The 15,659-nt window shown below is 50.4% G+C and overlaps 1 protein-coding gene across 1 annotated transcript in view; it reads right to left on the reverse strand.

Annotated features, from left to right (window-relative positions):
• Clstn3 (calsyntenin 3) overlaps window positions 1-13,195 on the reverse strand; it is a 31,335-nt gene extending 18,140 nt beyond the window's left edge. The window contains exons 1-10 of the mRNA XM_041633865.1: window positions 12,840-13,195; window positions 10,521-10,643; window positions 9,929-10,124; window positions 8,378-8,586; window positions 7,995-8,144; window positions 7,588-7,773; window positions 6,896-7,177; window positions 6,110-6,222; window positions 1,316-1,478; window positions 731-784 (exon numbers count right to left, since the gene is read on the reverse strand). Coding sequence (XP_041489799.1) covers window positions 731-784; window positions 1,316-1,478; window positions 6,110-6,222; window positions 6,896-7,177; window positions 7,588-7,773; window positions 7,995-8,144; window positions 8,378-8,586; window positions 9,929-10,124; window positions 10,521-10,643; window positions 12,840-12,903 — 1,540 coding nt within the window. The 5' untranslated portion in view covers window positions 12,904-13,195. The remainder of the gene's footprint in view (window positions 1-730; window positions 785-1,315; window positions 1,479-6,109; window positions 6,223-6,895; window positions 7,178-7,587; window positions 7,774-7,994; window positions 8,145-8,377; window positions 8,587-9,928; window positions 10,125-10,520; window positions 10,644-12,839) is intronic.
• Window positions 13,196-15,659: the final 2,464 nt, after the last annotated feature.

A 15,659-nucleotide genomic window follows, 5' to 3' on the forward strand; every position in this document is an offset into this window, starting at 1 on the left:
ACACAGGGGCAGGCCAGGTGGTAAGAGGAGAAAAGAGGAGCAGAGGAAAGATGGGGCCAAGGGCAGGTCTGATAGAAAGGGGAAAGGAAGAACATACAGAATGCTTGAGAAAGAAAATGAAAATATGAAAATAAAGGAGATGAGAGGTGAGAAAGAGGTGGACCTGTGGAGAGGGACGGAGAAGACCTATAAGGCAAAAGGCAGGACAGAATTTTTGCCTAGCATATGTGAGGCTCTGGGTTCTACCCAGAAAAATGAAGAAAAATGAGTAGGGGAAGAGGAAAGACACAATGAGGAAGAAGGGGAGGAGGAGTGGACACGTAAACAGTTTCTGAGAGGAGAGAGAAGGGGAAAACTACAGTCAAGAGTAGGAACATTGGAAACCACAGGAATGAGGAGGCTGTGAGAGGGGCAGTCCTCCCAGGGACATGCAGGGAGACCAGGATGAATGTGTGTGATCTTCACAGATGCCTAGACTGTCCCCTCCTGCTACCTGCTTTCTGCCATGTGGAAAGTCAGCAAGAGAAACGTTATTACATTCTTAAGCAGGAAAAGAACACCCGGAATCCAGGCAAGCTATGCACAGCCTTCCTGCTTCCAAAAAGGTGCCCCACTTGATACATGTTTAGAGACTCTACCATGGTGTCACATGTCCGGAAACTAGAAAGGCTGGGTTGGGGCAGATAATCAGGATTAGAACGCTGGTCTCCAGTCCTCATACGCAGTGTACCTGGGGTTGTGTCTGTACTGTTGTCTCCTTTTTCCTTCTCTTTGTTCTTCTCTTCTGGGAACCGAGAAAAAAATGGCAGTGAGTTGAGGGCTGTGACATGAAGTTCTATAATTCCCCTACATCCTCTCAGGCCTTGTAGGATTTGTAGGCTCTCCACAAAGTCCCAGTCCCTCTTATGCCATGCCTGACTGCCCAATCGAGCAGGCCTCTGTTACAGGAGACAGGACAGTTCTGGTAAGATAAGAACACAAATGGAAGACTAGCAGTCCTCTGAAAGATTCCTGTCCTCCTTCATGGAAGAGGCTGCTGAAATTGTCATCTCTTTGAGAGAACAAAGTAGGAACTGCTGGAATCTCACTGTAGATTTATGGATGGAAATTCCACCAGGTTTAAGGCTCTGACCCACACAATGGGAGGGGGTAGTATCAGAAGCAGAGGTCTCCTCCAGCAGAGCTCATTTAGAGTAGCTACCCTGCCCAGCTGTACAGAGATTCAGAAGGTAGCCTCTGCAGAGGGACAGGCCATCCTCACTCCCCTCATAGCCCTAATCCGCTGAGTCTTTACTAAGAAGGTCGGAGAACTCACCAGTCCAGCAGGCCCCAATCATGAGCGCAGGTTCCCTCCTAGGTGGATGGATGAGACCATTGTCATGGATGAGAGCGGGGTCAAAGGAGATGCCATCGGTATAGAGTGTGACTGTAGGGAACTCAAGATTCAGGGCATAGTGGTGCCACTCGTCGTCACAGACCTGGGGTGCAGTGTGAGAGCAGGAGCCCCTCAGTGACTTGTTCTCCAAGGAACTAGCCCCAGCCCTGCCCCGTGTCCTGGAAACAGGACACTCCCACGTGTCCCCAGTTCTATCAGCAGGGCTTCCCACCCAGCCCAAGGAATAGTATTCTTGTCCAAAATCTGCAAGGCAGGCAACAGCATACAGAAAACTCCATGGGTTAGGAAAACCTTTAAAACTACAAACAGAGCTAAGCACAGGATTACATGCCTAAAGGCCAGTAACTCAGGAGGATGAGACAGTAGAATCACTTGAGTCCAGGAGTTTGAAGGTCAGTGGGGCAACACGACAAGCTCTTGTCTCAAAAAAATAAAATAATAACAACAAAAAACCAACAATGTTGTAAATGAACTTTTTCCCAAGATATTTATGAATGGATAGGCAGATGACACTGTGATTTCCAAGGTGGTTTCTAACCCAATAGGAACCTCTGGGACTTCACTCTGCCATTTGTCCTGGAGTCATCAAGATGGAGGAGGAATGGGCAGAGGAAGGGGTAGAGGTCTCTTCCTTACCGAATTCCCAGTGTTGGGATCCCTCAAGACTCAGGCATAAGCCCTCTCCCTTCCTCGCTCTATATCCCCTTCCTAGGGGCACCCTAGTCTGTTCATAGGTGCTCAGACTCCATATTCACACTGTAATACCCCCATGCCCATCCCCAGCACAGTGCTCTCCCCAAATTCTGGCCTTTCCACTCGAACTTCTCATAGCCACCTCAAATTTAACATATATGAGATGGAAGCCAATATGCTTCCCAGCTCCCTCACATCCCATCTTCCACTCAAACCACCAGCAGGTGCTTCCATCTCAGGGCCAAACAAAACTGAAAGATGCATCACCATGGTCACATATCCATGTGTCCCCAGGTCCTTTTGTGTGGAGTCACAATAGTTCCACCTGTTGACTTGCCTCCTCTTTTCTTCTTTGTACTGAAGACAGAACCCAGGACTTGAGCATCTGAGACAAGCACTCTACTCTAAGCACATCCCTGGTCCATCTTTTTCTGACTTTTTATTTCTGATTTTGTTGGTTGGGTTGGGATTTGTTTGTTTGTTTGTTTGTTTGTTTGAGACAGAGTCTCTCCAGGTAGCCCTGACTGTCCTAGAACTCACTTTTTAGACCTGGATGTCCTCAAACTCACTGAGATCTACCTGCCTCTGCCTCTGCCTCTGGAGTGTTGGATTAAAGGTGTGAGCCATTTGGTTTGGGTTTTTTGAGTCAAAGTCTCTTGTTGCCTGAGCTGTCCTCAGTTTCACCAGGACCTTGAACTTCTGATCCCCCTGCATGCACCATGGCACCTGGTTGTATGTGGTACTGATCCCATCCTCCCATCCCATCCTCCACACCCAAACCAACAAATGCTTTCTCTTGGGGCCAAACAAAACTAACAGTTGTGGGTTTCTTTGTAGGCTTCTCTGTCTCAGGACTGCCATCAGTAGCTAGACACTCACCCAACTTAGTTATATTCCCCAAGACAAATGATGGTGGTGGTGGTGGTGATGATGGTGATGATGACAATAGTAGTGATGATGATGGTGATGATGGTGGTGGTGATGGTGATGATGGTGGTGGTGATGGTGGGGGTGATGATGGTGGTGGTGATGGTGGGGGTGATGATGATGATGATGATAATAATGATGATGATGATGATGATAGTGATGATGATGGTGATGGTGGTGATGATGATGGTGATGATGGTGGTGATGATGGTGATGGTGGTGGTGATGATGATGGTGATGATGGTGGTGGTGAGGATGGTGATTAAAAAAAAAACAAAGTCACACTAAACTACCAAGAAGGTCTTGAATTCTCAATCCTCCTATCTCAGGCTCTGAGGTAGCTGGGATCACTGGTCTGTGCCACTAGGCCTGGCTGACTTCCACTCCTCTGCCTCATCAGTATAGTCCTCCCACAACTTCTCTACCTCATCAGTATAGTCCTCCCGCAACTTCTCTACCTCATCAGTATAGTCCTCCCGCAACTTCTCTACCTCATCAGTATAGTCCTCCCGCAACTTCTCTACCTCATCAATATAGTCCTCCCACAACTTCTCTACACAGCAGTATAGTCCTCCCACAACTTCTCTACACATCAGTATAGTCCTCCCACAACTGCCCAAATGACCATTCTTTTTTTTGGATTTTTCGAGACAGGGTTTCTCCGTAGCTTTTGGTTCCTGTCCTGGAACTAGCTCTTGTAGACCAGGCTGGCCTCGAACTCACAGAGATCCACCTGCCTCTGCCTCCCGAGTGCTGGGATTAAAGGCGTGCGCCACCACTGCCCGGCTTACCAAATGACCATTCTTAAATGTAACTCTGACCCAGTCATATTCCTGCCTTAAGGCCTTCAGACAAGGGCTTCCTAAAGCCCCTGCCCATCTCTCCAGGCACTCCTTCAGCCCCTCCTCATTGTCTGCTGTGCCCCAGCCCCACTCATCTCTTCCTTGCCTCAGAGTTTTCATCTATTGCTCCTATTTAGATCTTTTTAAAACTCTACCTCCACTATAGGCTGCCTTAAGGGTCAAGGATTGACTTGGCACACACTGGCTCCTGGGCTAGATCTCCATCTCTGCCAAAAAGAGAAGATAAGAAGATAAACAGAAGGCAAGGGAGGGAAAAGAAAAGGGACACAGCTTACCTACCCAACTGAAATATAAGCTAACTGAACTTGAGTATTTTGATTCATATTATATTCATATTGTTAAACTCCAGTGTACCCTAGAATTTATCTGATGAAAAGGCAGGTATTTAATTGGTGTTTAATAGATGTTTTAAATAGATGAGAATAAAGTAAATTTTAAAGAGGACTAAGGGATGTAGCTCAGTGATAGAGCATTGCCCTAGCATGTAAGGCCCTGTATTCAGTCCCCAAGTCCCCAGCAACTCAACTAACTCTCTCTCTCTCTCTCTCTCTCTCTCTCTCTCTCTTCTCTCTCTCTCTCTCTCCCCTCCATCTGTGTGTGTCTCTCCTCCCTCTCTCTGTGTCTCTCTGTCTCTTTCTCTCTCTCATACACACATACACACACACACACACACACACCCCTGGCATGGTGAGCAGGTCTATAAACCCAGCTCCTAGGGAGGCTAGGACAAGAGGATCACAAGTTCAAAGTCAGAGTGAGTAAAAGGCCAACATGGGCAACTTTAGTGAAACCTTGTCTCAAAGTAAAAAGTAAAAAGTGGACTGGGGACATAGCAGAGCAAGGTCCTAAATTCAATCTTCAGCATCCCAGGGAAAAGAAAGAAAGGAGGGGTTAAGGGGGAAGTAGCGGGAGCCAACATCATGGAGGAAACATCCAGAAGCAACAAACGGCAAAACTCTCTATAATTTGCTACACCAGCCAGAGCTTTTGTAAACAGACCTCGCTTATCTAGTTTATATGTTTTCCAGGCTCCTGCTTCTCTTCTATTTCCTGTGTTTTTTCCTATTTATCAATTACTCACATACAGGGGGTATATAAGAAAGGTAGAAGATGGAAACTCAAATTGGCCCTCACTGGCCCTTGTAGTCGACTTGGAGATTGAATAGACAGAATATGATGGCACAAACCCACAGTCCCAGCTCCCAGAAGGGAGAATCAGGAGGGTTGAAAATCCAAGGCCAGCCTGAACCATAGAGTAAAAACCATGTCAAACACTAGGCTGCAACTCGGAAATGTTAACTTAGGAAAGGATCTTAGTTCCTTTGTCCATTTTTACTTATCCTTCATAGGCATGAGCAAAATAATAAAGATTAACATGTATAGAATCGTTTTAAGTCTATAAAGGTCTATTGTATAATTTAATCATACAACAACCTCAGAATGTAGTATTCTTTTTATCCTTATGAAAAGGCTAAAGTTTAGCTTGGCATGGTGGCACACCCTTGTAATCCAGGTACTTGGGAAGTGGAGGTAGGAAGACCAGGAGTTCAAGGGCATCCTCTGCTACTCAGCAAATTCAATATCAACTTGGTCTACAAAGAGACCTTATCTCCAAAAATAATAATAATAAGATACCATAAGGTGAAAATTACAAATTTTAAAAATACTAGCCAGACAGTGGTGGAGCAGCCCTTTAATCCCAGCATTTGGGAGGCAGAGGCAGGCAGACTTCTGTGACTTTGAGGCCAATCTGGTCTACAGAACTAGTTCTAGGACAGCCAGGGCTATACAGAGAAATCCTGTCTTGAAAAAAAAATCAAAAATAAATAAATAAATAAATAGTACTGAGAGCTAGTAGGCTTCCCATTCAACGCTGAACCATAAGCTCTGAACTTGACCCCAGCATCACTTGGTTTCCTGGTTACAACTAAGAATCAAGGACACACTATTAAATGGGTTATATATAAGAAGGAAATGAAATAAAACAAGGGTTAAGATAGATGGCCGGGTTTAATAGAGCGTTTTTCCTACTTCCCTTTAATCCAAAAATACTTCTCTAGGCAGCAAGACTTGAGAGGACCAGACAACCTGGGGTCGACTAATCAAGGACTGAGATTGGAGGAAGGCCAATCAAAACAGCAATTACAACAACAACCCCAGAAGCTCCAAAGCCCCCTCTCCCCCTTGGTTCCACCCACCCGGTCCTCTCAGAGGCGGGCCCCTGTCTCACCTGCTCCAGTTTCCAGAGAAACTTGACTGGACGTGCACTCTCAAGCAGCGGCCAGTAGAGGAAGGCGATTCTGCAGCCATGGACGGTCAGTGAGTAGTGAGAAAAGCCATCCTCTAAGGGGACAAGAAAGAGGACAGGAGTCAAACACAGGAGACAGCTGGAGGGGATAAGCCTCATTTTCTCAGTGCCGTTAAGAGGGGGATGTGAAGACAGCCAGTCGGCTCCTAGAGAAAGCATGGGTGAACCAGGTGTACTGGGTGGGGGGCTTTATGGGTGTCGGACAGGGATGCAAAGAGATAAACTTGACAACGGCCAATGAGAAGGATGATGTCGTTTGGGAGTCAGTCTCAAAATTATCATCTCAACAAGTCACAGAATCACAGGAGTGCCAAATCCAGTCCACGAAATGTTCATGGTGGTGTTTGCTATAGTCACAGCAACTAGGCAAAGTGAGCCCAGAAGTTTGGGGTCAGCCTACACAAGACTCCATCTCTTTTTCTTAAGGTGGCGTGGGGAGTATGATGGGACATTCCTGTAATCTCAGCGCTCAGAAGGCTGATGCAAGGGGACTGTTCGGGGTGAAAGCCAACCTGGGCTACACAGCAAAACTGTCTATTTAAAAAATAGACAAACTAACAGACAACAACAACAAAAAAAAAAACTAGCACTGGCAACTTACAAATTAAAAGAGGGAAAGAGACTGTCCACACTGGGTAGTGACAGGTGGCCACTGCAGGACAGGTAGCCAGTGTCCCGCCTCAGGTTAGGGTCCCAGGGAGGGCTCACCATTCTGGACTGTGTTACACACGATGGTCTCCTCCTCCTTCTTCCCCTTGCTGGGAGTCACGCCATGCTTCATCCAGAAGGACAGTGTAAAGTGGTCACTGAGGCCGTCCTGCGGCCCAGCGCCCAGCCCTGCCGGGCCACCCAGGGGAACCTGCACAGCTTGGGTGCCATTGAACCAGTAGATGAGGCTGCTGTCCTGGCTGTAGTGCACTGAGAGCCCCGCTGTCCAGTTGGCATTGGGACCGGGCATGGGCAACAGGTCTACCTCCCCAGTGGCAGCACCTGCAGAGGCCCCAAGAGACACAAGTGTCAGAACTGAGAAGCAGCAGAGGAGGAAGTGGGAAGTAGGTGAGGTGGCTGGCAACCTTCACCACCTCTTACAGCCTTTCAAAGACAAGAGAAGGCTAGCTCTTTTTCTTCTAGAAATGTCTCTCATTAACTCAACCCATTCGCCATTTCTTCATTGCTTCCAATCTTGCCCTGTGCCTCTAGTTCTGGGTCCAGCAATGTGCGTCTTCTCCATCGTCATCGCCATCTACCTGCCCTTTGGGCCACAAAAGCCACCCACACACCTCAGCTCCCAGGAAATATAAATACCTGCGATGGCCTGAGGAGTCAGCTTTCAGAGGAGGGACAGAGAAGATGAGGGATGGTTGGGAAGGAACGGTCCAGGGGGCGGGGTACACACGCACCGCAGAGTTTCCGCAGTGCCCTTTCTGAGTAGTTGTCCCGGTCGCAGCCCTTGGCCACATGGCTGGTCTGCAGCTCTATGGTGGCCTGAATGTTCCATAATGGTTCATCACAGGTCTCCAGGCGGATGCCAGGGAACAAAGCCAAGCTCCCAGCTCCCGGGGCATACTCAATCCTTTTGTTCCAGCCTGCACAGGTGAGACACAAGGCGAGGAGACAGATGGGAAGGCAGGCCCTCCTGTCATGTGCACTGACCGCCTGCAGCTCCGAGGAAAGTAGCCTGCCTGGAAATGTGCTTCCAGCACCTAGCCTACCTTCCGTGGTCATCAGATGGGATAAGAGAAAATTTGGGGGAAATCAAAAAAACATGACAGGTGATTTACAGGCAGGTCCCTGCCAAGAGCCTCACCTTGCCAGCTGGGCTTGCAGGTGGGCTTCACCTGGATCTCCACCTCCGCGTCATCTGCCGCCCGCTTCTTCCCACAGTCGTACGCTGTCACTGAGAACTTGTAGAGCTTCTCACCACTGTACTGTAGCTTCTCCGTGTTCTCGATGTTACCTGAGGTAGGAAACGGGAGGCCAGACAGACAGGTCAGGGTCACTAAAAGAAGCCCAGGGAGGCCTAGGGAGCAAGCATCAGCTGGTTCATTTATCAGCAGATTGTGGGAAGGAGGTACCAGGGAAGAAAAGGGGGGGCTGTGGGGAGGGGCAGGAGTAAGGAGCAATGCCCTGGGTCAGTTATCCAGAAAGCAGAGAGGGTGCTGGGTAGCTGGGGACAGGGAGAAGGCTCACCGTCATTGTCGATGAGGAAAGGGGTGTTGGGTGTCAGGATCTCATAGTAGCAGATCTGGCTGTACTGAGGGGAGCAGTCACCATCAATGGCTTCCACCCGTAAGATGCGGTCATACAACTTCCCCTCTGTCACTGCAGCACGGTACAGACGCTCCACAAATACCGGGGCAAACTCATTCACATCGTTGACGCGGACGTGCACGGTTGCCCTGCGCCCATAGGAACAAAGTGGACACGGAAGCATTAAGCAGCTGCAAACACTGAATCCAGATGGGGAGAGAGATGGGGAGGGAGCCTGTCTGCCCTTAAGACTGCCCATGCCCACTCCACAGGGCACTGAGCTGCGCTAAAGTCCTAAGGGATACAAAACCATACAAGGGGGAGCACCCAAGGATAGGGCCAATGATGTGGAGAAGAAGGAACAAACATTAGACAACACCCGAAGCCATCTTGGTGATTTCTGTCCAGAAGAAATCTGTAGAGAAGGAGCAGGAAGAGAATAATAGGTTCTGCACACATCTCATCCCTCTCAGCTGCCCACTCCTGCCTAACCACACATTCCATAACGCTCTCAGCCCTCATTAGGATGCCAAGGTGAGGGGAAGGGCAAAAAAACAATAAAAATAAAAAAGTAAATTCGGCAGGTTCCTGACTGAACAAAAGTCAAATCTTACAGAAGAAATGAGAGAGATATAGATGAAAAAAAAATCTTAAAGTTCCCAGTTCTCAGGGAAGTGGCATTTGACTGGAATACATAGGTTGTCTGATACATCTGAGTAGTTCACCTGCCTAAATTGTGCCTCAGCCATGGCTCTTCCCGACTCACACACCTTCCCAGACAGGCAGAGCTAGGTCTGAAGTCTTCATTCTGTTCCCTGCCTCTAGCCCAGAGCCAGGCTCCCAGGCTCAGAGGCAGAGGTCTTGTCTCTCAATGGGACACTAAGTCTCAAAGACCCTTCAAACCTCTGATGCCTCTCAGTGGCCCAGGATTCCTTATTACTGATCTGTCTCCCGTTGTCAAGTGAGAATTTAGCTGCCCATACGCTGTGCAGCAAGTGCGAAGGGACTTGCTTTTCGTACAAACCATCTCTTGTAAGCTTCCCAGCAACACCTCTGTCTCACAGACAAGGAGAAGCAAGTCCAGAAAGTCTGAGTACATTGCCCAGGGTTGTAAGAAGCAAAGAGGAAGCCGGGAAGTGATGGCGCATGCCTTTAATCCCAGCACTCAGAAGGCAGAGGCAGGCGGATCTCTGTGAGTTCGAGGCCAGCCTGGTCTACAAAGCAAGTTCCAGGACTGGCTCCATAGCTACAGAGAAACCCTGTCTCGAAAACCCAAAAAAAAAAATAAATAAAAATAAAAATAAGGTCGTGGGTTCCATACCCAGGTTCCTGTTGGTCTATTCTCTGCTAATAAGAGGCTGAAGAGACTAAACTTGCCGGGCTAAGCCTCACAGTCTTGGCTTACAAAGGAGAGCCCCATCTTTGAGAGACCACTGTTGAAGGAGGGGAAAGGGTTTCATGACAGATAGGTATGGCATAGGCCTCCCTCACTTGTGAGACTTCTTGGTGTTGGTGCCATCGGGCCCCTCGCCACAGTCATAAGCCTGGATGGTAAAGGTGTGTTCCTTCTGGGCCTCACAGTCCACGGGCTCCTTGGCCCGGATCAGCCCTTCACCTGTTGCCTTGTCCAGGATCACAGCCTCAAAGGGCACCCCAGAGCCATGCAGCCGGAAGCCACAGATCTCACCTGGCAGAGCAGGAAGAGAAGAAGTGAGTCTCCACATGATACCTCCTTCCTGCCCTCAGCCTCCTCGCCTGGGCCACGCCCAGCTGTACAACTCCTCCCAGACTCCAGCCCTTCTCTTGATGATATGAAGAATCAGTGGATCCCCAGCTTCCCTGAGCAACACACTCAGAGCCAGCGGGTCCGCAAGATCTAATGTGCTTAACTCTGCTCAACTCTGCCATCCTTTGCTACCTCTTCGTTCTTCGGGGCCACCCATTCCCCTTGTTGCACATCTGACACTCTCCCCAGGCCTGTGCCCCACTTTCTCATTGCTCCCACTAGGAGGACTTCCCATCCTTCTCTTATCTTCTGCCTTCCCACCCACCTTTCTCAGTCCCACCGTTGTACCCCAGTTACCTGCGTAGCGCAGCGGGGCATCTTTGTCCAAGGCAAAGAGCGGTGGATTCAACAGGACAGTGTTGTCGTTCTCCATGACAATGCCCTGGTACTCTGCCTCGATCCATGGCTTGTGCTTGTTGGCTGCCCCCACCCCAGGGAGAAGAGAGAAAACACTTATGAGTTGTGCCTCCACTCCAGGGTGCAGCCCTTGGTAAGCCTATACCCTAGACCATGCCCGGCCACCTTGCAAGAGGGAGAAGGATGAGCTACAGAAGGACCCGGAGGCTCTGTAGGAGGTCACAGCCTTCTCCTATAACTGGATAGGCATTTTCCATGGCAACTACCTTCCTGTGGGGAAGGGGCCACTATCTCCCCCTGAGGATATTGGTTAGGGGTAGAGAATCTCCTATGAAGGTCTTTTTGTCTTGGCAAATGGTGACTAGGGACTCAAAAAACAATAGTAGCCCTTAGAAGGTTCTGAGAAAGGGCAGGGATGGGTGAGGGGAGTGTAAAGACGAGGGGAGAGTACCGACCAGTTTCCTAGGATCTCAGTGATTTATCCTTCTCCCTAGTGAATCCCAACCCTAATCCCTTCATTCTATAATTCCCCAAGTCCAGCCCAGATTTCAGGCCACCCTCTCAGCAAAGAAGAAAGGACAGGGGAGAAATATATAGGGCAGTAGCAGGGGGACAGACAGGGCAGCGATAGGGTAGAGAAATCAATGCCAAATGGCTGGACCCAGCAGAGCTGACATCCTAGGGGATTATGGAGCTGGCCTAGAAACACAGCAAATCCCTGTCTTATTTCCCATCCCCATCCCCAGGAGAATGCAGTCATAACCAGTACATTTCCAGATCCTTCAAGACCTGCACACCCCCCACTTGCTGAACTCTTTCACAGACCTGTGACTGAATCCTAATTTTTTCTACCTCACATCACCATATTAGTCTCTGTCAAGTAGGGTCTCTTCCTCAGGACCAACTCCCCTCAAACTCTTGAGAGGCTACAGGGAAGACACACATGTCTCGTCTACCTCTTTCTAGACCCCATCTCCACCGCTTGATTTATCTAAACCCACTGGGCCCAGCCATGCTCCCAAAGTCAGACAAGGAGAGGGGAGGATGTATCATCAGAGGGAAATGGAGGCACCAGAGGGCTCTCACCCCAGTATCTCATGACGAGCAAGAAATTCTGATTTCTGTTCACGGCCCAACACATGTTCTAGAAACTGCAGGTCTCACCATTTCATGATGGTGACCACCATAACCCCCTTCCTTAACAGCTGTAGAGAAAGCTTCAAGATGGTGTATGGGAGGCCAAGTAGTTAGTGTCAGAAGGCTCTAGAGCCAGGAGGACCATCCTGAAGTAGAAGCTCCAGCCAGATATAGAAAACAGACAGAATAGCCACCAAGGACAGAGCCAGGCACCCTGCAACCTTGTGACTCTCCTGGTCCCTGGGCCCTTCTCCCTGTCCCTTTCCAATGGTTGCCTGCTGCCCTGTATCCATTATTCCTCCCTTCTTGGCTCCCTGGCTCTTCCTTGGCTCCCTCCCCCACTTCTCACCTTTCCTGTTGATTTTCCTCCCTCCTTCTCTGTCTCAATCTTTCTCCTTTCCCAGCCCCTTCTTACTCCTTTTCCACTCCTGTCTCCCTTCTCACTTCTTCCCTAGAGCACCCCACACCCCTTTCTGCCCTTTTTATCCTTTCTCCCTCCCCTCTGCCTACCTGAACCTTCTGCCCCTGGCCCCACCCTCCCCCTCCCCCTGACAGGCTCACCCAGCTGAATTTATCTGCTGTCTGCCAGAGAGGGCAGCTGTGGTCACCCACCACACAGCGGATGCCGGGAGAAGGGTATGGATGCAGAGGGACACGAAAAAAACATACGTGCTCGGAATTGCTGAGTTGTGGTACCCAGTTTCTCCCCAGGAAGGGATGAAGACAACCAGACGGATCTGCCACACACCCTTAGCGTGCACACCCAGGGAAAACAAGCTGAGGGAATGTCACCCTCGGGAGCAAGTTCCTTAGAGACAGGAGGTATCTATCAGCATGGAGGAGTTGGGGGAGGGGGCAGAGAGACCCCAGGTGGGAATGGGGACCACATACAAGCAAGATGCTAGGCAAGCACATGTAGAGATGGGCCAGAGAGGAGGAGGTGGCCCTTGGAAGTGAGGAGGGTGAAGGAAACGGGTCTGAGGAAAGGGTGGAAAGAGGTGGTCAGAACGGAAAGGACACCTGTCATGTGCCAGAGAGTCTCAACATCTCCCTCCCTCATACCCCCACATTGATCAGCCCGACGCCCCAATTCAGAGGCCCCCCCATCCCCGTCTATCTCACCTTTGTTGCCAGAGCTGAGCTGAAGCAGAGAAGTCAGCAGGAGGGGCAGCAGCAGGAGGGTCATGGTGCGGTGTAAAGCACGCCAGGACAGGCGCTCCTGTCCCCCGGGAGCCTCAAGCCTGCTAAAGCCACCTTGGGGAAGGGATGCGGAGATTCTGCAAGGAGGGGAGGGCACTGGGACACGATGAGGAAGGAGCCGGCTGACCACGCTAGTCCATACAGCCGATGCGTGCAGACCGGCTGGGTGGCAGAGATGGGGGACTTGCAGTAGCTTCTCTTCGCTCTCCAGCCCAGCGTCCTTCACTCTCGCTCTCTTCTCTCGCTCGTTCTCTCTCACTCACTCCCACCCCATCCCCGCTACTGCAGGATGACGTCAGCACAGCCAGGCAAGGATTGATGGGGCTGCTGGCCAATTGGAAGACTTGGGGGCACCAGGTGCTGCAAGGGGGGTAGGGAACCAATGCGACTGGGAAGCAGGGGCGGGAGAATGTGTTAAGGTTTTTTCCCCTGGCTGCAGTTTGGGGGAGCAGAGAACTGCGGGGGCTAGCGAAGAAGCTGGAAAGCCGTTGGGGGGGGGGGGGAGCATCGGAAGACCTAGCTGAAAGCCCGGAGGTGGGGTGAGGACGAGAGACGTCAACAGACTTGAGGGTGGCCAAGAGAGGCAGTATCCACGTCACCCACCCCCAATTCTTCATTAACCTCTTTTCACAGCCCATTCCATCAGCTAGTCCTTGCTGTGTGCTTTGTGGGAACCCGGAGGCAAAACCTCCGGCATGAACATGAGAGATTCGAGCATTTCAGTTTCAACCCAGGGCCCCGTGGGAGCCAGAGGAGGGGCAGCAAAGCAATGACAAGGGCCCTGAGCTGAGGAAGAGGGATGACTTCCTGCACCCCTTTCTGCACAGTTCACCAGCATCTGGAATGTCAAGCTCTCTCTTTTCCTACTGCTTAACAGACCCCGAATTCCCGATCTTAAACCATAATGGAGCCAAACCATAATGGAACCGCCCTACAGCTTGTGAAGCCAAAGACAAGAGCACTGGCCAGTTTGGGAGACAAGTGGGTCGCAGGGGGCAGGGTGTACAGCGATTTCCATATTCCCCAAGCCATTATGATGATGTGTCTTGATAAGGATTGACAAGTGATGGTATCCAGGACTCAGACTTGAGAGGGAAACCCTAGGCCCCAAAGAGTATAAAATATTCAGCCCTCCCTTGCCTTCTGAGCTTCAGTCCCTCTGCCTCCCTCCTACTTGTCCTTGGAGGCCAAGAACACCAGTTTAAGGACCACATTCAGCCAACTGTGTGGGAGTTGTGGAGGCCTGCGGGCTAGACCTCCCCTACCCTTTTTTTTTTTTTCTGAGGCAGGGTTTCTCTGTAACTTTGGAGTCTGTCTTGAAACTCACTTTGTAGACCAGGCTGGCCTCAAACTCATAGAGATCCGCCTTCTCTGCCTCCCAAGTGCTGGGATTAAAGGCCTGTGCCACCACCACCTGACTCAGACCTTTGTTAAATGGGGTTCTTGAGTAAGGGCTGTTCTCACCTCCTTCTCTCACACCTCTGAATATCCGGAATATTCCCTCACACCCTGACTCAAAGAATAAATCTGGAACTCACAGCAGCTCCGCACTGCCATACCCCACAGAGCCTCCAGAGGGAGCCCTCCCTCAGGGTTCCCAAACCCGCCAGAGAAGGCATGAAGGCCAAAACTGACACTTGAAAGTTCAAGTTTGGAAGACTGACAGCTCCAAGGTCATTTCACAGAAAAAGCTGAGGCCAGAGCTCCTCACTGGGGTGGGGGTGGGGGTGGGGGTGTCGGGAAGCCTCTCACTGCAGCAAAGACCCAGTCCTGTTAAAGCCCTGGTTAACTGAACCTTCCCACACTGCATGAAGGCTGACCTGGATCTGTGAGCCTCCCCTTCCAGATAGCACCCTAGCCTGACTCCTGACTCCAGGCTGTTTCTGTCCACACTGATAACAATACCTCCAACCTGTTCCAGGAGAACCTGGATGACTACCTGGAAGGGATGACCTCACCCTTCCAGACCCTTTGTGCTCCCCTCCCTCCTCTAGGTTCTCATGCCCACCTGATGACCTAGGATCCCTTTCCCTCCAAGTCACTGCCCCTCACAGCCTTGTCAGAGCTATTGCAGGCAGCAAGGACCTGGCTAGCCAGTAGAGAACCTCAGACATCAGTGTGGCTCTGGGCAAGGGAGTACGCTGAGGCCGGACAAGATCAGCTACCGGCACACCCACCTACTGGTGAAGTCTCTTTGCTCCTTCTGGGCCGACATTATGGAATTCGAGGCGGAAATGGAGTTTGAGGGGGAGCTAAGGATTGTGGATGGATGGGAATGCCAGGTACTTTCCCTAGGGGGAAAAGAGGACTGGGTAGGTGAACAGGTGCCTCCTAACAATATGAGTCAGAACAGGGGCCCCTCCAGCCCAAGCCAGGGACAATGACCACCAAAGCAGGCCATGGGCTCCCCAAATAACAGTCACTGACCAAGAAGCTCCTGCGTTCCCCAGTTCCCCAACTCCTTCCTACTTCTTCCTTACCTCTTGTATGTTTTTAATAGAAGAGTTCATTTAGCTCACTTTGTCTTCCGTTTTAAATTTCTTCTTTTGATTATGTTTTATGTGGATGGATGTTTCTCCTGCACGCATCTGTGCAGTAGTGCTGAGGAGGTCAGAAGAGGGTGTCGGGTCCCCTAGAACTGGAGTTACATGTGGGTGCAGGGAACTGAACTCGTGTCCTCTGGATGAGCAGAGCATGCTGTTAACCGCTGAGCCATCTCTCCAGTCTCCTCCTTGCCTCTTC

The sequence above is a fragment of the Microtus oregoni genome, unplaced genomic scaffold (assembly GCF_018167655.1).
Source record: "Microtus oregoni isolate MIOR12 unplaced genomic scaffold, Mior012 000002F_ref0000024, whole genome shotgun sequence".
Classification (NCBI taxonomy): domain Eukaryota; kingdom Metazoa; phylum Chordata; class Mammalia; order Rodentia; family Cricetidae; genus Microtus; species Microtus oregoni.